At 37.9% G+C, this 20,831-nt stretch overlaps 1 protein-coding gene across 2 annotated transcripts in view; it reads left to right on the forward strand.

Moving 5' to 3' along the window:
- The window catches only part of SPTLC2 (serine palmitoyltransferase long chain base subunit 2), a 77,474-nt gene that overhangs the window by 22,021 nt on the left and 34,622 nt on the right, over nt 1-20,831 (forward strand). For both annotated transcript variants that reach the window (XR_011679155.1, XM_071426728.1), the window contains exons 6-9: nt 2,611-2,704; nt 5,383-5,488; nt 6,321-6,540; nt 8,383-8,509. Coding sequence is in view for 1 of the 2 variants with exons in the window: in XM_071426728.1 (XP_071282829.1) it covers nt 2,611-2,704; nt 5,383-5,488; nt 6,321-6,540; nt 8,383-8,509 (547 nt within the window). In the remaining variant the exon portion in view is untranslated. The remainder of the gene's footprint in view (nt 1-2,610; nt 2,705-5,382; nt 5,489-6,320; nt 6,541-8,382; nt 8,510-20,831) is intronic.

Consider the following 20,831-nt stretch of genomic DNA (forward strand, 5'->3'; position numbering starts at 1 on the left):
CTGCTGAGTATAGTTGCTCACATATGCTGGACCACCTGTTCTTTTTCTGCTCTGTGGAATCCTGAAGCACTTAGTTTGTGTTCCTACTGAATCTTCTTTTAATAACAACATATACAGTGACTGGATCCATCTCTATGCCATAATTTGATCAGTATTAGTCAGCAAAAGGAATTCAAAAGCTTCATCATTATTTAGTTGATCTTTATTCACTATGCCTTGCTAACAGCAGCCTCTACTAAGCACATGCTGAAAATAAGTATAGTTGGTGTAGACTGAAAGCTGTATTTCAGCACTGTTAAAGCATCACTAAAATCAGGTGTTTCTGCACCTGGTGGTTTTCAGCAGTAGAGACCCTCTGTTCACAGCCAGTTTGTCACGTGCCTGATACACTCACTGCCAAGTATGCTGAGTCTAGACCACAGATAATGGGACATTTGAGGGTTACTTCATCAGAGGTTGTTAGACCATTTGAGGCTAAGCTAGACTCTCAAACTTACCTGTTTTAGATTAAGTACCATTAATATAATCAGTATAACTAGGTAATAGCACTGTTCTGTACTGCCTTTAGCACAGAGCTTTTCATCATAGCTCTGGATGGAGAGAGACTATACAATTGAGTTAGAACAGTGATGCTTGAAGGATTTTTTTTTTGGTTATAAGAAAGCATATTAATTTCCACATATAGGTGAGTTGTAAAATTAAGTGCTCAGGACTGAATTACACAATTCACGTACATAGCACTCTGTAGTAAAATGTGGCATTCACTTCAGTGGGCCTTGCAGGATGTGGTGGTAAGTCTGTTCTTGTTCTTCACTGACATATTTTTCTAGAGCCCAAGTTGTGTTATCTCCAGTTCCTGTTAGCCTTGTCCTGAATGCTTTCTCAGATGTAAATTTGCTGATAAATGCAACTGAAGTCTTATCACTGTAGTAGCATCACTCAGTTTTACATATAATCATCAGTGATGGCCATTCTGTGCTAGTGCCTTATGTGATCCATTGCCCTCTTTCTAGTGGCAGACAGTACTAGACTAGTTACTACTTCTTCAGTTTCAAATTAATTTGTTTCTAATTGAATGTCCTTTTAGCAGAGGGTGAAAAGAGGCTGCTGCTCATCAGTATCTTAAATCTACTTTCTCCACCAAAAGCTTGTCCTTGTTTTTATGGAAAAGCTTTTTCTAGGCAATGAATCTCTTCTTTTCTTCTTTTTTTTTTTTTTTTAACTATCACTTTTCCTGCTTTCTACCATTCAAGAAGGATACTAGTACTGGATTATTATATTCACTTTTCTTGATACAGTAGTGTTTAACAGCAATGTCCTCTGATATATACCTACTCTGTCTGATGTAGTAGTTCTAAAGAGCAAACACTAGTTGGAAATTTCCATACTTCATATGCCAAAGTCTATGAAACATGTAATGTGAATGTTTGTAGCAGCAGTATGAACACATGGCATTTGTGGCATTTTCTGGGGAAAACCAGTCTCTGGCTTTCTCAGAATGTAGAATGTTTCAAGGGGCATCACATTTCTAGTGCAGAGACTTTGAGACTCTGCACTAGAGGGAAATAAGGTTAACTCTAGAACAAAGTACTCCTGTTGTCTGGGACACTCCTGGTATAACTATAAGCAATGCTTTTGACAGTCCTTTCTAGTAATTCCCATTGCAGAGAAATCCTCTTGATTCCTCCCTCATTAAGCTGTTATTAGAGAAGCATGTAATGACCATGCTTCAGTGTTGGATCTTCAGCATCTTGACATCCTTTCTAGATTTTTAACTAGAGAAAAGTTACTTCTAAAATTGCAGCATGTTTGCATAGTAATTGGAGTGGGCCAAGGTTATTTAGAAATAGTGTTGCTTCCTTATGTATTAATCCCCCAATATACATACATTCCTGTAGCCCACAGTGATAATACTGTGACTGAATGTTCAGCATATCAGTTATTGACCTGTAATCATCACTGCTCTCAACACATACATATCCTGTTTTAATGTTTGTCCAAGGATTTATCTTCTGGGCTTTTCTTGAAAAAGCAAATTAATTCAGTATCATGTTTAATGGCTTCAGAAAATTTCTCCAGTTCATCATGCAGTTCTGTTTTCCGCTTTCTGTCTCTTATATATTACCTCCATCTACATGTGGGTTTAGTCAGTGGTTGCCTCCTAATGAAAGTAATAGTGCAACACTGAGAAGGCCTTTAACCTAGGTCTTTGGTGTCCTGTTTCTTAGCAGCACTGTCAACTTGCTGAGTCAACTGTGGCAAGCTGCTCTGCTCCCTGTTTTATCTGACTGCATAGGAGGATAAGTACTCATCAACAGCCTGAGATATTCAGAGATTCAGCTGCAGGACTTCCAGGAAAAGTGAAACTTTAGTGTTTCTTTCAGTTAAGAGCAGTTCTGTATTTTTATTTGCCATACTAAGGCTGCAAATTGGATCTTAGCCAGTCTTGCCTGGACTAGTTGGAATTTGCAAGTAGTTGGAGTTGCCTGCATTTATGTTGGAATTTTTTTTTCTTAAATGATCTTGAAGTGCTGCAGAGCTGAAAGGTTTTACATGCTTGGCTGTGAAACATAACCTTTTAATATATTCTTCTTTCCCCTTCTAATTCAGGGCTGTCTGATTCTGAGTGATGAACTGAATCATGCATCACTAGTGCTTGGAGCAAGACTGTCAGGAGCAACTATTCGAATCTTTAAGCACAACAGTAAGTATCAGATGGTGAACTCTGCTTTTCTGCAGATGCTATAGATCAGATGCAATATTTTCTATCTTCTAGTAACTGAAAATCCAATTTCATGCAAGGAAATCAATGCTAGTTATGTAAAAGGTCAGAAGACTGCTGCTACTGGAAGTTGAATCATCCTGAATCAGATTTTTTTTTTATGTATTCAGTCCCAACTAATAACACTTTTATTCTGAAGCTGTTCTGGCCTACATCTTCTGCATATGGAGGAGAACATGCCACCCTTTGGCAAGTCTAGGGACACTGGTGTTTTAACATTGTTTCTTGTCCTACCATGCATGAGTAGCTCAGCATGGTTAGATTATTCTAACAGTGTGTCACATAATGATGCAATCTGGTAGCAGTCTAGGTTACAGTTTGGGGGATAAGAAAGTTTAATTTTAGAACTAGATGCTAACATGCTCCTACAGTAACAAAAGCTTAGGATTGCAGATGTCCTAGCTAAACTAGAAAGTCATGAATTGGCACAATGTAGTACTAAAACAATTTTTGGGACAAGAAGCATAGATTAAGTTTAATGAATTACTTGCTTTAAGTATTTAAGTAATGGTTTCCAAAATAGACAGATTTTTAAATTTCCTAGTTTCATCTTCCTCCAAAGAAGGTATTTATAATAACTTTCAGATTAAAACTACCTAGGATTTCCTTCCCTTACTCTTGATGAAAGAGGCATGTGGTTGTTCTTGATTAGTAAGAACTACCTTCGTTCTTCGGGTACTCCTAATACTCTTTATAGTGTCAGTCTCTGAGGTCAAGATGACTCTTGCTCTCTTTGAAGTGTGTAGTGGTAACAGCAAAACTTGGGTGACTGCAATTATTTTTCTTTCTTTGTCCTACTTGATAGTGTGGATTCTCTCTGCTGTGCTTACTGTTTCTTTTGTGTTCGCTCTTTCTTGTTTTCTATCATTTGAATAATTTGTTTTACAAAAAAGTAGAGCATTTGGTAACATTCATTTTTTCTTTTTAATTCTTTATAAATTTTGGTTGCTGGGCAAGATCACAAAAGCTTTTCATTCAATTTCTTGCATTTATATGGACATACTTCTGAACATTGCATCAGTTGCAGAATTTCAAAGAACATTGGTGACAAACATAGTTCTGGCTATGGGGAGAAGGATTTAGAAGCTGCTGTGATGAAAAATAGATGATTTGTGGGAATGGCTACAATAGATGATTTGTGGGAATGTGCTTTCCCCTGGTGAAATTGTGGGATATTCTAGAAACATTTTAGATGGTGGGTTTTTGTGGAAGAGAATGTAGTGGCATATTAGAATCAAGGCAAAATGCAAACAACGGTCTTGGTTATCAAGATGATGTTCAGTTCATATTTCTGTATGTGTTCTCAGTCCTACTCTTGTTATACTCTATGCTGCCTTTTTAATGTGATTTTCTTAAGATGTTAATGGCTTCATTCATAATCAGATTTTTAGAAACTGAGGGGGGGGAATGAAAGCTTCCCCTGAAATTCCTTGTAAAATGTTTTTTTTTTCCTGCTTTATTCTGTAGTTTGTTCTTTTCATTAAGCTCAGACTCATCTTCCCCTTCTTCTTGAAAAATTAGAGTAGAAGTTTATTTTCCATTGTTCTCTCTAATTGCACTAACCTTGTCTTTCCTTCATTGAGAGACCTGTTGGAGACAGGGACTACACTGCTGATTTCTTCATCATTGACTTTCTGAACCTTAGCTGTCTTTTAACAGTACATTAACTGACCTACTGTGCTGTTTAGTTTTATTCTAGATCTAATTCACAAGCTCCTCTTGCTGCTACAATTGCACTAGTCTACCAGTTCTCTTTCCATGATTAATTTGTTCTCTTTTTCACACCCTAGTGTTTATATCTATCTCTTGCTCAGAACTTGGCTTTTATGCTTTGATTAATCCCATCTTCACTCCTTTCCTTGAAGTTTTTTTTCAGGACTGATTCCACATGTATGCATTTGTTCACATTAGTTAGGTCTCTAAGGATCACATCAAGTATTTGTAATCAAAGCTTGTAAGATTTCAGAATGTGCTTCTACTAACAGTTTCATCTGTCTAGTTTCTGATATGCTGAACATTATCCTTTTTTCTGCACTGGTGGTTCTCTTTTTTCCTTTTCTCCTTTGGTTTAGAGGCTTCCTGTTCTCACTTCCAATCCCTTCAATTTTAAACAAAGAAATAAAAAAGTACACTTGCCCTGCTTATTTTCCTGCACTTTGGTCTATCTTCTTCTTATCTTTAATTCATTATCCTTGAACTTGTTGTGTTCTAGCTCTAGTCTGTTGTTCTGTTCTGAATTATTTCTATCCACAAGGACATTTGTACTACTAAATTGCCTTCTCTTTTCATCAGAATGAGATACCTTCCTTTTTTTATAACCCCCCCTCCCGCCACCCTTTCTTTGTTTGTGCCTAATGCTCTAACTTGTGCTTTTAGTTTAGAATGATGAAACTCTTCCTTGGAGTTCACACAGTCTCCTATTCCTTTCAGTTTCATCCATGGTCCTGTAGGGAGATGAAGCCTGTGCTTATTGACTTGTATATGGTCTGTCCTCCATGCTGGTGCAATTTGTGCCTTTTTGGAATATTGCTGTCTTTAGTCACGTCAAAGTTCAAGCTAGTAGCTGTTTTGGTACCATTTAACAGTAATTTCTGGTGCAGATATGCAAAGCCTGGAGAAGCTGCTCAAAGATGCTATTGTGCATGGGCAACCTCGTACACGGAGGCCCTGGAAAAAAATTCTTATCTTGGTGGAAGGAATATACAGGTACAAACTATTCTTTCTAATCCTAAGACCCTCCACATGAGATCTAAATGCTTAGTGTTTGGGTTTCTCTGCCAAATCAAACGATGAATATTGTCACTTCATAGTTATTTCATTGGTCTCATCTGCTAATTACATTACACTGTGTATGTCTCACATCCTGGGCTTTCTGTTGCTAGAACTGTAGCTGCAGCTGGTGTTATCACAATGTTTCCCACATCCTGATTATATTGTAGAAATTAATTAATCAAAACTGATTGCTTATATCAGAGCTGAGGTCTTAAGTTGCTTGTCCATTCCATTCTTTCTGTGCTTACTAGATTATTTTAGTGTGAACGGAATTGTACAAATTTAATTTTTTTGCTAAGAGTGAGTAGGAGCAGTAGGCATAGCTGTGTTAGGCATTTAAATCCTAGTGACTTTCAGTACAAAATGTGGTGTTTTGAAGTGTTACTAATGAAAGCCTAGTCAGTTCTTAGAAACATCAGGTAAGTAGATGTTAAGTCAGAATACTGACATTAGAGTGGAAGTAAAACTGAGATAATTTTATTAATGAATTATCACTGAACACATTCCTGTGCCCTAACTTCTGGTTGCTGCTACTGTTTAGTCTGTGTGTCAGCATCCCAGAGATGCTGAACAGGTAGAAAGGAGAGATCTGGGCCCCAGGTGCAAGGAGGAGAGGTGCATCTCTGCAGACTGTGATGAGTCTAGCAAATTTTAAGTGTTTGTAATTACTGAAATAGTGAAGAAATTAAAGCTTAGTGATTTTAGTCTCTATGAGGTGGTCCCCAACAATTAAGTCAACTCATACTGAATTTTTGTTTCTCAACAGTATGGAGGGATCCATAGTCCGTTTGCCTGAAGTGATTGCCCTTAAGAAGAAATACAAATCCTATCTGTACCTTGATGAAGCTCATAGTATAGGTGCCCTGGGTCCCAGTGGCCGGGGTGTAGTGGATTATTTTGGACTCAATCCTGAAGATGTGGATGTTATGATGGGAACATTCACGAAAAGCTTTGGAGCTGCAGGAGGATACATTGGGGGCAAGAAGGTAAAAAGCTGGGAATATCATGGCTGGTGGTAAAGTCCATTTCAGGCAGGTGGTGGAATTCTTGGTTAAGCATTTCAAATTTAATTTATTCCTCAAGTACCCTATTGTCCATTTGTTTCATAATTTTACATGCTGTCTAATACTGTGGAAGTCTACAGTGCAGAAGAGTCTAGTCTAGTAAAATACGTCGTAATTGTGTAGTTCTCACGTGGTCAGTGATGATCTGAGTTTGCAGAATGAACAGTAGTGATGCAATACCTTTCTAGGAAGGGCCAGGAGCCAGGAAGCAGGGATTTCTTGATGGTACTTTTAATGAGACTTGAAGGAAAAATGCAAAAAGTTCAAGTTTTTCAACCCGTTTGGAGGAAAATCCTCTTCGGTTAGTCTGGTAGAATTGATTTCCCCTGGGCACAAGCAGTTTGAAATTAGTCTTTTTCCCTTTTTCTTTTTTGGCTGGTTGATTGTTTTGGTTTTTGTTTCTTTGTTTTGGTATTTTATTTGTTTGAGGTTTTGAGGTTTTTGAGGATATTTTTTTGGCTACTGTCTCCTTCTATTGGAAAATACAGCTTAGAAAGTGTTGCACTTGCCAACCTCTAATTCTCAGAAGGATGGTGTAGACAATTCTCTGTGTCACCTTTCTCATATCATAAAATTTCTGATCTCACAGATTAGGCTTCTAAGCTTTATTGGAGGGTAAAATTCTACCATTTTCCTACCAGGACAATAATTTTTTATGTATTAATTGTGATAATTACTTCCACCAATAAGTGGAGATGGAACTTGGAGATATTCCTTGGAGGGTGTTTACTACAGTTAGATTAAAATTACTTCAACAACTTCCCCAGGAAAAAAAAAATCATATAAATCTTTTTCCAAAGGTAGTAAGCTAGTGGGATTGACTCCATGGCATAAGGTAAAGCAGCTAAGAGGCCTTTACAACTGTTTTAGCTACTGATTGAGGGATTGCTTCATAAGTAAGAGGCTTTAAATCTTCTTACCTAGTTTATTTCAAAGTCCCTTTATGACTTCCTTTCCTCAACTCTGACCCTAGGCAGATGGCAGCAGTACACTTCTGGAGGTTTTTATCATGCATTTGCAGCTTGTGATAGCTACAGAGGTCATTATTCATTTTGTGGTAGCAAAAGACAGAATCTCTCCTGGCATTCATACCGATGTTTATATTTTAGCATGGTTTTGGTACAGTTAACAAGCAGCCTAGATGTAAGGTGTGTTGGTCCTTTGTTCCTATATGAGCTGCTTTTGCCCTCTAAGAGAAATAGGATGTGTTTAAGTGGGAAATGTGGAAAGATTAGGCTGAGGTTTGTGCATTCTCAAATGACACCTACTGCTTTATTTATATTGTGCTCATGAACGAGAGAGATTTTGTGACCTGTTCCCTTGTTTGGTGTTTTTTGTGGGGAAAAAAGTATATTGAGCATGATCCATAAACACCTATGGATCCTGCTCCCCACTATTTCATTTTCTTTATATTCACACTGTAATAATAAACTTTGGAAACTCACCCTGGACACAGCTCAAGTAATGCAAGCATAATGCAAACCTTTGTTGCAATCCACTGTTGATGGTGTTAGCTAAACAAGTCTGTCATAGACATTTGTCTCTGATCAACACATGTTCCTGCACTGTGGCATTATTACAAGTTGTCATGTCCCTGCTGTTTCTTGTACTGTAAAATTAATCCTTGAGATACTTATTCTCTAATGGGGCATTCTGAAAGAGGTTTTTTTTGTGGTGCCCTGTTTTATTGTGATTGAAGGTATGACAGAAGTATTTCTCTGAGTGCTAGGAAGGCTGTGTCTGATGCCTCTTGTGTTTTGCTAGGAACTGATTGATTACCTCAGGACATACTCTCACAGTGCTGCGTATGCAACATCAATGTCGCCTCCTGTTGTGGAGCAAATCATCACCTCTGTGAAGTGCATTATGGGTGAAGATGGTACAACTATTGGTGAGTCTTTCTAGCAGTAAGCATGTAGAAAGGGGAAGCCAGAAAGAGCCTCTATCACTTTGACAGATAACACATTCAGTGGACACTTTGATAATTATCCATTAGTAAATCTGCAGTTGAAATTTCTGGGTCAATAAACCATTTACAATTCTGCTTGGCAGATCAGCCTAAAAACAGCATAAAAAGTTTTCAGCTACAGGTAAGTCATCTTAGTCTTGCCTAAGACACACTGTTTTCTTGTACTGATTTTTGTTTTCTGTCAAGCTATTCTAGCTAGCTTCTTTTTCTTTCCATTGTCTGTCCTTTGTTATTTGCCCCACTTGAAACATTGCTTTCAGAGTATTTTGCTGTTATATCTTTTATAGTTGTGTGCTGGTTTATTGCAGGCACAGTGCTTTCAATTTTCATTTCAATTAAAGTGAATGTGGAAATGTTTCTGAAATCCCTTTTTACTTGGGGAGCTGGAGGCATTTTTCAAAATCGGAACTTAATGGACTAGGAGAATAAATTCAGCATATTTGTCTTTATTGTCTTGGTTTTCCTATTTTATTATAGAGGTAAAAAAGGGAAAATTTGTACTACTCTCTGGGTATTTAAAGTCATAATGACAGATTCTTGTGTCTCATTTGCCTATGGGTAGCAGCCTCCTTCAGTTACAGCATGAAGCAAGGAGCCCTTTAAGCTGCCTTGAAGCTGAAATGGTACAGTTTGCATGTAGGTTACTTTCCCCTCTTCACAGGTAATTAAAAGTTGTGAGCAGCTCACACAGGTTGCTGATGTAGTTTATTGAGGATCTGTTGGTGTCATTTAGTTTGGAGGCTCTTAGAATTCTAACTGCAGTATATATTGAATTCTTGGAGCTTGAGGGATCTGGCCACGAGGTGGTGGTAGTGTATGCTGAAGAAGTGAATTGGCTTTTGAACATGTGCCTGACCAGCCAACCTGTTTGATAACTTACAGTGGAAAAGCTCAGTGGAGATATGACTTGAGAATTTTCCTGTTATAACAGTTTTCATTTGGTTTGCTTATATTATCTGAGAACAGACTCAAGTGCCAGCAGTGTGTGTATGTGGTTGCTCAGCAGAGAGGCAAGTACAGCTGGGCAGCAGCCTGTGTCTGTGCTAGCTTGGAGTGCTTCCGAGTGGTCCATGGGAGACACCTGTACCAAGCTACAGGAGTTGACTCCCTGCTCTCCAGTACAGGTATTAAGCAAGCTTCACACTACACAAAAAGTTGTCTTGCTGTAGTCTTAAAACTTAGTTTGAGGTTTTTATAGCTGGTGATTTGCCAACAATCTGTGCTCTGCTTAGGCGTTGCTTGTTTTGGGTTTCTTCCAGTATCTGTTTTGCTTAATGAAGCAGGAAGCAAGGAATGTGTAACTGATTTCTGTTTGCAGTATTTAAACTCAGGCATTTTTGTCTCTTTCTGAGGCTGATGTGTGGCATTTGTTCAAGCCAGGAGAAAGGAAGTAACTTCCATTCCACACTGTTCTCCTGCCATTATACCAGCAAGATCCATCCAATCTAATCCATCCGAACTAATATGGCCAAAAAAGAAACTCAAAAGATCGTTTCTGTTCTCATGTTGCTTAAAATGCATGTTGAGCTACATCCTGCTAATTTGATGCCAAGAAGTACCAGAATTCCTAGGCATTCTAACAAGAAAATGAGTGGTTTTGGTTTTGATAGGTGTCTCATTTCCAAGAAATTTCTGTATGTCCACTTTCTATATAAGCTTTAGCACTTTTCATAAGTGATGGGTACCACCTGGATAGCCAGAACCCTGTCAAATCTGAAAGGATTTCTCAGCTGGAGGTCTTGTAAAAGTGTTAACTGGCTTTTTAAGCATCTAAGTCAACTTTGAGTTAAGATAAGCACCTCACAGGATGATTTTTGCATGAAAGTGCTTTTCTATTTATTTTCTGCTGTGTGCTGTTTCCCAGTCATGCATTTTTAAAATTGCCTTAAGGCTTTAGAGATAATATTACTTTGTGGACATTTTATGTGGATGAAGTTGGCAAAAGTTCAGTTGGGTGAACTAAGCAGCTGATTAGTGATAGGATAACAAAATTTTTTCTTCGTTTAAGGGCTTTGGCTGAAAAACTTGTGTTTGGATTCTGTGGAATTACAAGTGGGGCTCTGGAGGACTACTGCCTGCAGCTGGTTTGACTATGAATAAATAAGGAGTAGATGGGTACTGGTAATAGTTGCTAACTGTGAGAGACAAGTGGAGAAATAGTGTTAAACGGGGTCACTGGCAAGCACCTCTGAATTGACTGTGTACTACAAAAATTTCATTGCTTTTAAGTTAGTCAAGCTGAATGAATCGGTAAAGGAAACTGAGATAGGGCAGTGGTTTTACAGCAGCACAGGAGTTGGAGCTGGAATCCCAACAGTAGATGGCTAGCTCCCAACTTTGCTTTGGACCACAGCTAAATCTTTTAATAGCTTCAAGAGTGCTTTCTTGAAAAGAGCCTTTGTGGCTTCTTTGTCTGCCTGCTTCTGTTTACCCCATGATATTTGTAAAATCTGCTGTCCTCCATGTCATCAAATCTTTGTGGAAGTTGTCATGTCAGATCGAGATAGTCTGTAGCTGAGGAATAAGTAATAGGAACCAAGTAGTTTTTGAAGATGAAAGGGTTTTTGTAAATAATTTTGCAAGAATATGTTCATTGTCTAGGTTATTTCTAAATCTAAAGAAGTGTCTGAAGACTACAAACTTACAATATGAGGTGTTGTAATTACTAAAACTTTACATAACTAAAAAAAGTGAATGTCTTCTTTCAGATTTTTCCAGCAAGTTGCCAGTGACTAAATAGGATATTGGGAAGAGGCAGCACAGGCAAAACAGGGATGCTATGAAAAGCTTCTCTGCAGAGAATGTAAGACATGTGCTTATGTGCAGATATGCTGCCTTAGTTGGCACTGTAGTTTTCTTGTGTCTTGATTTCTACTCAAATTAATCTGTTAATTCTTTGTAAAGTGTATGTATGTAAGTGACTAGCAGACTTCAATCACCCTGAAGACAGTTACAGCAGTATAGTTACATATTAATATATTACTTGTTCCCTCATCCAGATTGCAAAAACAATGCTAACAGCTAAAGCAATAAGGTGGCAGTCACCTTATGGGTTCTTGGTAGTGGTGGGTTCCTCTATGGGTTCTTCCAGTACTGCAGCTCCTCTACATTACCAGATCAAAACTCTGTCCTATTTTACTTTGCATTACTTGTCTGTACTGTAATTGGCTAGAAGACCATCCTGGGGTCTTAAACAAGACATACTTGATCTGTGATCCCTTTGAGAATTTCTTCAAAGGAACAGTCATCCTCAAGAGTGTTGAGCCCCTTGAGCATATAGACTCTCTTCAGAGAACTCAGGTGACAATGTACATGAATATCTTGTATATCATCACATTTGGCTTTAATATATATAGTGGAGCAAGATGATCATGAGGAGAGATGGAGAAGTCTTCTTTCTACAAAAACAAATTTTTTGAACTGTTTTCCAATTCAAAGTCTCTGTGGTTGAAAACTTTAATGAGAAAGTGTTGCAGATGCTTGTCAGCAGTTTGGTGAATATTGCTCTTGCTGTGTTCAGCCACAAAATGAATGAATGTCAGATAGTTTTGTAGATAAAGGAGCTTTTTAAACAATGATAATAAAAAGACACAATAAGCAGACTTTTCAAGGTCATAGTATACATACACAAAGATGACAAATTGATTCTTGGAATGAAGTTTTGGAAAGCTGTAGCATAAAGCCACTTGATTCTTGCTGTTATTTAAATTGACTGTAGGGAAAATGAGACAGCTTGGTTCTTGTCATGGTAAATGAGACATTGTTATGATTTATGATGTTAAGTACTTGACCTGTCTTGGTGAATTTTTCAGCATCAATGATTTGGTTTGAGTTGAAAGCTAGATTTTTTGCCGCTACAATTTCACTAGGACTGGGAATCCATCTGGCTCCTTTCTGTTATTTACATAAGAGCCACTGATGCATCCTGTGCAACAGGAGTTCTGTTAGCCTTGTAGCTGTTCAGGACCCAGCCTGTTTGTTGCCCTGATAACACTGCTGGGGGCAAGTGGAAGAAAATCATAAGTAACCTAAGTGAGATACAGGCAAATCAAAACATGCTAAGTGAAACCAGTCTAAGGACTGGTTAACCACCTCAGAAGTGAAACTTAGTTTGCTCTCCTATGTATTGAAAACTGAAGATGAGCCTTAAACCTAGGTGTGGTTTTAAGTTTCAACTAAAGCTGGCAGTACTAATGGCTTGTAAAAGAGATGAGCTATTTCTTTCCACAGACCTTAACTCAGTAATAGTAATTATAACTCTTGACATTTGTAACAAGTTTGACTGACTTCCCTGTGAATTTTAGGAGGCAAATATCCCATACCTAATCATAGAGCCATACACAGCATGTATAGAATAAGTTGTGGATAGAACTTGCCCAAGATGACTCGTAAATTTGACTGAATGTTGTCTTGAGCACTGTATAGAAATGAAGGATTATTATCCAGCACAGTTCAGTGGAGGTAGCAGTTGCATTGGCCACCCCAGCTGCTGAACTATTGGAAACAAATAACTGCTCTTTGAAGGCTGGTCAGTCAGTTAGCAGCACAGAGTCAGATTGGTATTTGTCTCAGCATCTCAGTTGTGAAGAGCCAGTAATTTATTCCATCTCATCAGTGAAAACATTTTAAAAAATTTCTACTCTTGCCATTGCTATGTGCAACAATATTGAGTGAGTTAAATCAGAGAAGGCAGTTAAACCAATTATAACCAGAATAATAAGAATGTACAGCTGTCTTGGCAGAGAATTGAGCATAACTGAACTGTTCAGAATTCAGGACCATTGTTATACTGTTCATATGCCCAGGGAGAAGCATGCTGGGAAAAAGAAAACCAAACCAAGCTTAGATGGTCTGCTTAAATTCTGGAGGAGAAAAGACTGCATTTTTAGTACTTTAACTTCCATGTGGTTAATCAGGTCCTCAAGTCAAGATAGGACCTCAGCAGTTCAATCATCTGCCTAATCAGTAGGTATCTTGAAGTTGGACATTTTGTAACCTTACCTTTTTCTTTCCAAAGACAAACCAGAATTATATGCAAGTGCAGACATTAGCAGTAATGAAGGAATAGCCCATGTTTCAGCACCTAGAATTGAATTTTAAGTAGCTTATGGTATATTTATAAATAAAGTCAGTACTTTGCCATTCATTGCCAGCAGTATAAAGTCAGTACTTTGCCATTCATTGCCAGCAGTCAATCCACAAATGGAAGCAGTGACTGCTGTTGTACTCCAAGGAGGAAGTAATTCTTCTGCAGGCTGAGGCTGAAAACATTCAATTATCATTAAAATCTGTTCATTTGAATTTCCTCCAATAATGCACTTGTTAATGAGGTGTTAAATTATCACCTTGGGAACCTGGGGACCAGTCAAAACTAATTTGAGCAAAGTGATTTTTTTTTTTTTGTTGCTGCCCTTGAGAATCTCAAGCTGAGCTGGGAAACTGTTGGAAAAACAAATACTCTGGGGGTCATAAAGAGAGTTTCCTGCTTCTCTCCAGGGGTCTAACAGTTTTAAACATCATTCTCTGTATTTGTACTTCCAGCTGAGGATCTTTTAAATCCAGCTTGTTGCTGCACCCCTATCTCCCTCCCACAGAGCATGGCAAGCTTCCAGAAAAACTGCTTTAACCTGGACTGCACGGGAGAAATCTTTCAGCCTTTGATGCTTTGAAGAGTGTTTACAGACATTAGCAGATTTGTACCCTTTGTGTTGTACATTGAAATATGAGAATTCTTCAGTGCCTCTTCTTTTGGGCTTTATTCAACATTGTAGTGTTGGTGTAGAGCTTATAAACCTTTATAAGTGTACACCTGCTTTGTTCTTGTAACATTCTGGTTCTTTCTATTTCTATCATCCTGTGTCTTCATAGACTAAACACTATTCTTCATAGGAGAAATACAACTAGAAATGTTGTTTTGTTGAAGTAATTTAATTTTTCTTAATTTCTTATGCTATAATTGATTTAAAACGTGTGTCTCACTTTTTACTCTCAATAGCATATGAGATGCCAGGTTTCTACAGAATGCTGGTGTGCTGCTTATACAGGAAAAGGAGAGAATACTAGTAGCAGGTTACTAGTGTATATAGTATATATTGTTAGAAACAGCACAACTAAAAGGCTTCTAAATTAAGCATTAAGATTAAACATTTCAACAGCAGTAGCCGCACTCGAGATGATGTGCATTCTTTCTCTGGATTAGTGTGAAATGGAGTTCATGGTTCCTGATGTGCTACATGATTTACTAGAGCAGAGTTTTTAGAAAATACCTGAATGACCCACAGAAGCACTGCCTCCTATCATCAGTCCTGGCAGCTGCACCAATTTTCTGCATAGAAAAAATAATACTAGTACTGCAATAGTGTCTGCAGTGCTGAGACTTCTAGGAAGACTGTATAGTATAATTGTTTCTATCTTCTTTGGAAACAGGCAGTAGTCAGTAATGAAGCCTTTCTGTGGGCTGTGTTAGGCTATGTGGGACTTGCAGGCCAGCTGGCCTACTGTCCATGCCTACTTTAGTGGGTTCTGATGGAAAATATGTTTGGCACAAGGTCAACTCCTGCTATTTCACATCAATGCAGTTGACCTACCACAAATTCCCAAACACAGACAATCTTGACAATCTACAGTGTGTACTTTTGTTCTGCTAGAGTGCAGATGTTTGTTAATGTTTCAGAATTAATAAACCTTAGATAGTACAGATTTAATTTTTAAAGGAAGAAGCTGTCTGAAAAACCTGCATGCCAATTAATGCGTTTTAAGAGCACATGGCCAGAGGAGAGATTTGAGAGTACTTTAAATAAGATGGAGCAGATTCTTGATTTTGATACTGGGGCTTAGTTCAAGACAAATTGACTTGTCAAGGACAAGATAAACCAACCTGTAGGGCTTCTTTCTGCCACAACAAGCTAAGCTTCTGTTAATGCTCAGGTTATTGCCTAATTGTTGCATAGTGGAAAAGTTGTGGTTACAATACTGCCTACATGGGGGAAAATGTGTTACAGAGTATGCATGCTTCTCAAATTCGTGCTGGCTAGCAGCTCCTAAGATTTCTTAACTGTTTGTCCATGGACACTGGGATTGCAAAAAAAAGAAGAAAAAAGGCGCCAGTACAATACTTCTGAAGCTTTTCAAGACTTTCAAGCATGCCTTCCAGCTGGTCAGCTTAATGTTGTATCATATAAGTGTTGGCAAACTCAGGCTCTAAATGGGCGGTGGAGAACTCATTTGTCCTGCAACTACCATCTCTAGAACTGAGTACTTTGTACAAACAGATGGGTCACTCCTATGGAATAACTATACCAGGAGCTGGAAGCAAAATGTTCAGTACCTCCAATCTGAAATAGAGCTTGTCTTTTCTAGGATTATAGCTATATTCCTAACAAGTATCTTTTTGTTCAGGATGTGGCAGCATAGAGGGTTTTTTAGCAATTGTGAGTTTTATATGCACAGCTTTGATCTTTCCAGGATCCTTGGAAAACAGAGCTGTTCAGGAAAAACAAGTCTGTAAATGTCAAAGGAGAGACAAGGTCCCCAGGGTTTAGGCCTTTTCATGCACAAAGCCTGCTCTCCCACCTCACTGCATTTCCAGGTGGCAGGATACCAGAAGCTTCTTGCCAAATACAACTTACTGACATGGGAAAGCTCAATACCCTTGCTGTTGAAATTATTGCAGAGTTTTAGGGTAAATCTGAAAGCACACTTTAGGACAAGTATGGCTATATAACAGTTATAAAGACAGATGTGGGCAACTCTGACTTGGTGGGAAATTTGCAGGCTATAGTTTTTATCATAAGCTGAACTTGGCTAGAAGCATCTTTGATGTCAAAGGAGAAACTTGAAATGCTGTAAAGGACCTCTTATTGAATGGATGAAAGTCTTCACAGAAAGATTCAGATGCTGCCTTCTCAATGATTTCATACAAAAGCTTCCTTTTGAAAAAAAAACCAAAAACCAAATAAGCTAAACCAACTCATTTGGTGAAAGTTCTCAATTTTAGGACACATTAATAAAGAGCACATACACACTTGCAGCATCCTGTCTCTCCCATTGTGCCTTGTGTTAGGTGAAATCTGTAGGAATATTGTATTGGGAGGTCCTGTTGAAGGACAGAAAGCACTTCAGAAATTAATGTGCTCCATTCCATAAGGTCCCATTTAATACCACTGATGAAAGCAGGTATTGAGGACTATTCAGTTCACTTTCTTTAGCCCTTAAAAGATTCTTCTACAGAAAGACATAGTAGAAGGTAGTCTGTCTGCCAGGCTGCTTTTCTGGATTTTCAGACTAACACAGATATAAATACTTCTTATAGTACCTTACAGTATCAGTTACTGGTCAGAGCGTGCTTCTGTGTAGGATCTCATTATTATCTGGAGTTCATGGAGCCTGTTTCATAGCGCTCTTGGCATCATTTCTTTATAGAGCTGCCTTGTGTTCAGTTTGGCCAGAAGATGGTACTTCAGTGTTTATGGCTGCCCCTCCCAAAGGACTTTGCCAAAGAGTACAGCAGTCAAACACACCCCATCCCTCAGGTGGTACCCCCTCAGGGATACCTCACTATCCAGGTGAGAGAATGGATGCCCTAGCTCTATTTGTTGCTTTCTAGATGAAGCTGATTATTTCTAACCAAAGCTGGCTATTTTTAACCAAAGATGGACACTTTTTAGGTGGCTGGTGTTTCTTTTCCAGTGGATGAAGAGCCTTGCTGTGCTAGAACTTGAGCACTAGTCCAGCTGCTTTAGCAGCAATGCTGTTAGAAGCTTTTAAGGTGTTGACATGGAGTGTGACCAGTCAGCTGACTTTTGCTGAATACTGTTTCTTGCACTTTTAGCATTCCTATCTGATTTTAAATTTAAGAGCAACACTTCAGTATGTGGCTAATGCAGCTGCAGGGAATGAGGGAGAAGACTGTTGCTAGTCATCTGCAGTTAATTTGCACTGTTTCTTATTCTACCTTATTGCCTGTGATTTATGTGACATACAAATCCCTCTATTTTGCTGAACTGGCTTTGAGTTTTAGAAGAATAGATTAATAGACTGTGTTTTTCTAATGTTTTTTGAATGTAAAATTCAAAAAACAATGCAGGAAAAAAGTCTAATTTTTATGACCAGCTAGCAAGAGTTCAATAGGGAAGGTGGTGCATTAAAGCTCAGTCAGAAGAGCTACTGAATTACTGCTCTAAAGCTGAGTACTTGGTTATCTTGTCCAGTCTATGGATTCTATTGTGAACTCCTTAGAGATCTGCCTAACGGCAGGACAAATATACTAGAACTTAGTACTATTAATAAATAATAACTTTACCATAAAACTGCACAGACTACACTTCACTACATTTCCCTAAACACTCTTCTTATATTGGAGAATTTTAGGGGGAAATTGCTTTGCTTTTTTTCTGAACACAATAGAGCTAATTCTTCTTTTCCAAGTTTGGTTTTGGGAGGAGTTTCCTGGAAACACAGGTCATTCAGTGACATTGGGTATGGTTGTCAGACTCTTCATCTTTTCTAGCCCTATAGCTTTGGCTATAGCCTGTGTTTTATGCAGTCATTTTTATAGAATTTTAATACTTTTCATTTTTATAGTACTTCATACTTGGACCTTCTTTATTCATTATATTTTGAGAGAAGTGAGAACAGTTTGGGGTAGAAGAAGGCTACATAGCCACTTCTGGCATTTTGGTTGGTGTCTTTTTGTGGTTTTTTGGCGCGCTTTTTGGGGTTTTGTTTTGGGGAGTTTTTGTTTGTTTTGGTTTTGTGGTTTTTGTGGATTTTTTGTTTGCTTTTTTCTTGGGGTTTTTTGTTTGGTGTTTTTTTTGTTTTTTTTTTTTTTTTTGCTTTGGGGTGCATTTTTTGTCTTGGTATGGGGTTTTTTTTGGTTGGTTCTTTTTTCTTGGTTGGTTTTTTTTTTTTTTGGGTGGGATTTTTTCCATTAGGAAAAAGGCATTAGTAGCTTGTGGCCTATTGATTCTGGATATGGCGCCCTAATGTCCTGCTTGAGTCCATAGATTTTGGTACTTAATTAACTTGGAAATTTTAGTACCAAGGGAAACCTTTGGAAAGTGTTATGTAGATAAAAAAAAATCCCCTACAAGTGTTTGTCTTGTGTAGGGATTAGTTCTTTTGACAATTAATCATGAAGTGAAGGATTTGCATAACAGTGTCTTCATGCAAGCTCTGTAAATACCTGGTAACCAAGGGGAATTACACTGGGTTCCAGGAAGTAGATGTGTAGGGGGTTTTGATAGTTCTGTTGTAATGGCATTTATTGGAGTGATGGGAGGCACTTCTGCTGCCCAGGCATGATCTTGGATCCATGTGGTGGTCTTCATAAAATACCTTAAGTTTTGGGTTTGATATGTTCAGTGAGACTGAAGGCTCACATGAGGGACTTTGGGAATATTTTTCACAGCAGGATTTTTTCTAATGCAGGGTATAAATGTTCAATGACTTCCCTTTAGATTTGAGGGTAGTCTAACATGTGGCCACAAGGGCTGTATATTCCATACACTGTAGATTTGTTTTTCTAACATAATAGTAGTAATGTACCATGGAGTGTTTCAAGTGCCTTTTCTTTTAAAATGTTGTCTGTATAGATCACACCTATTAATCTTAAGCATTGTGCTTTTTCTTGGAAAAGCTGGTGTGCACTGCAGCTTTTTTGTGTTCTGGGAAAATAAATACAGTTTTCTGCACTATTTCCTGTGGTCTGTGCATGGAGAGAACAGCTATGCCATATGACATAGGGTGAACTCCAGCCTAACAGCGGCAGAATGGCAGAACTTGTGCTAATAATATATGAGTACAATAGATGCTTTTTAAATTTGTTTTATCTGTTTTAACGTGGATAGATTCAGAAGAAATTTTGTGCTATCACTGTAAATGAACTTTGTAGATGGAAGGAGTAATTCCAATGCTGGTATTTTTGTTTTCCTCTGGAAGAAGTACTTACAGTGTTGTCCTTTTTGTTTTCCTCATGCTTGACCAAAAGCTGATTTCATGTTTTCTACTGACTGTATCTTTTGATTTTTGATTATAGTTCTCTTAAAATGTGAAAAGGGGCTGCTTTGTTGTTCTTATTGCGCACATTCAGCTGGAGGTGATAATCTGTCTGGTTCTGTAAGGTTTTTTATATCTGTATGATATTTTACAATTAATAAATACAGTAATATTAGCTGAAACTAGGTGACTGCTAGATTATGTGTATCACTTCCAGCTTGAAACGAGATCTTCATCACATATTTTTCTGTATATATTTAATAGCCCTTCATATCCTGTATCTTCTCTTGTACTGCATAGGGAAAGATCTCTTTTCTGTGTTGCTGTTTAAAATCCCAAGGAATAGTTTGCTTTGATAGTGACTTCCATTGTAAAAAAACAGTCTGCACAAAACAGATGGAAAATATAGTTCACACTCTTTGTTGCTATGTTGTAAAGCTACTGAACTGTCTCCATGGAAGTAGATTATAAACATCCTTAATATAATATGCTTTGTCAAAGCTTGCACATTCCTTAGCCTCTAAAGAAATGTGGTGTTTGTATGTGTTCCTGATGTTTTTACTCTCTGTGGCTTCAATCTGCCATAAAGGCCTGCCAACCTTTTTGTATTGTACAAAGGTTCAAGTCTTTTTTTTTGTTTTGTCTCTTCTTCACTGATGCTTTCTCTTGAGATTTAGAAGAGCAAAGATGTGATTTTTGAATTTCAGTGCCCATGGTATCATAATAAAAAGAAAATATTGGTTTTAAATGCTTGCTTTTTTTCAACAATTCAGTTAACTTGGCAAGGTAAGTTTCATTGAAACTATATAATTTTTTTCATGGTTCTGAATTTATAGTGAGGGTACTATAACTAGTTCAGAAGAATGGCTTGACAAGCTCACATTTCTTTCTTCTCAGCAAGACACAAGAATAGGTGTCAAACAGGATGTGTACATCTGTCTTTTTAATGATTATGACTGCTATTATGATGACTGTAGTTGTGATATTACAAAATCTGTATGAGCTAATGTGTAAGTAGTGTTAATACACTCCCACAAATTCTCCCAGTGATTAATATGTACAGTTAGATAATACATTTATCCAGGCAGCACAACCTTAGTCTTTGTTCTGGAGGGATGGCCTTAATCACATTCTTTAAAATTACCTGTTGATCTGAACCAATGCTTTATAAGTTCAATGACTGTAAATCATAATTGTTCGGCTGCAGGGCATTTTAGTCGTATGACAACAGCGCAACCAGATACAGTGA

This window comes from Agelaius tricolor, unplaced genomic scaffold (assembly GCF_023055355.1).
Source record: "Agelaius tricolor isolate 1412-34295 unplaced genomic scaffold, bAgeTri1.0.p SCAF_5, whole genome shotgun sequence".
In the NCBI taxonomy this organism is placed as follows: domain Eukaryota; kingdom Metazoa; phylum Chordata; class Aves; order Passeriformes; family Icteridae; genus Agelaius; species Agelaius tricolor.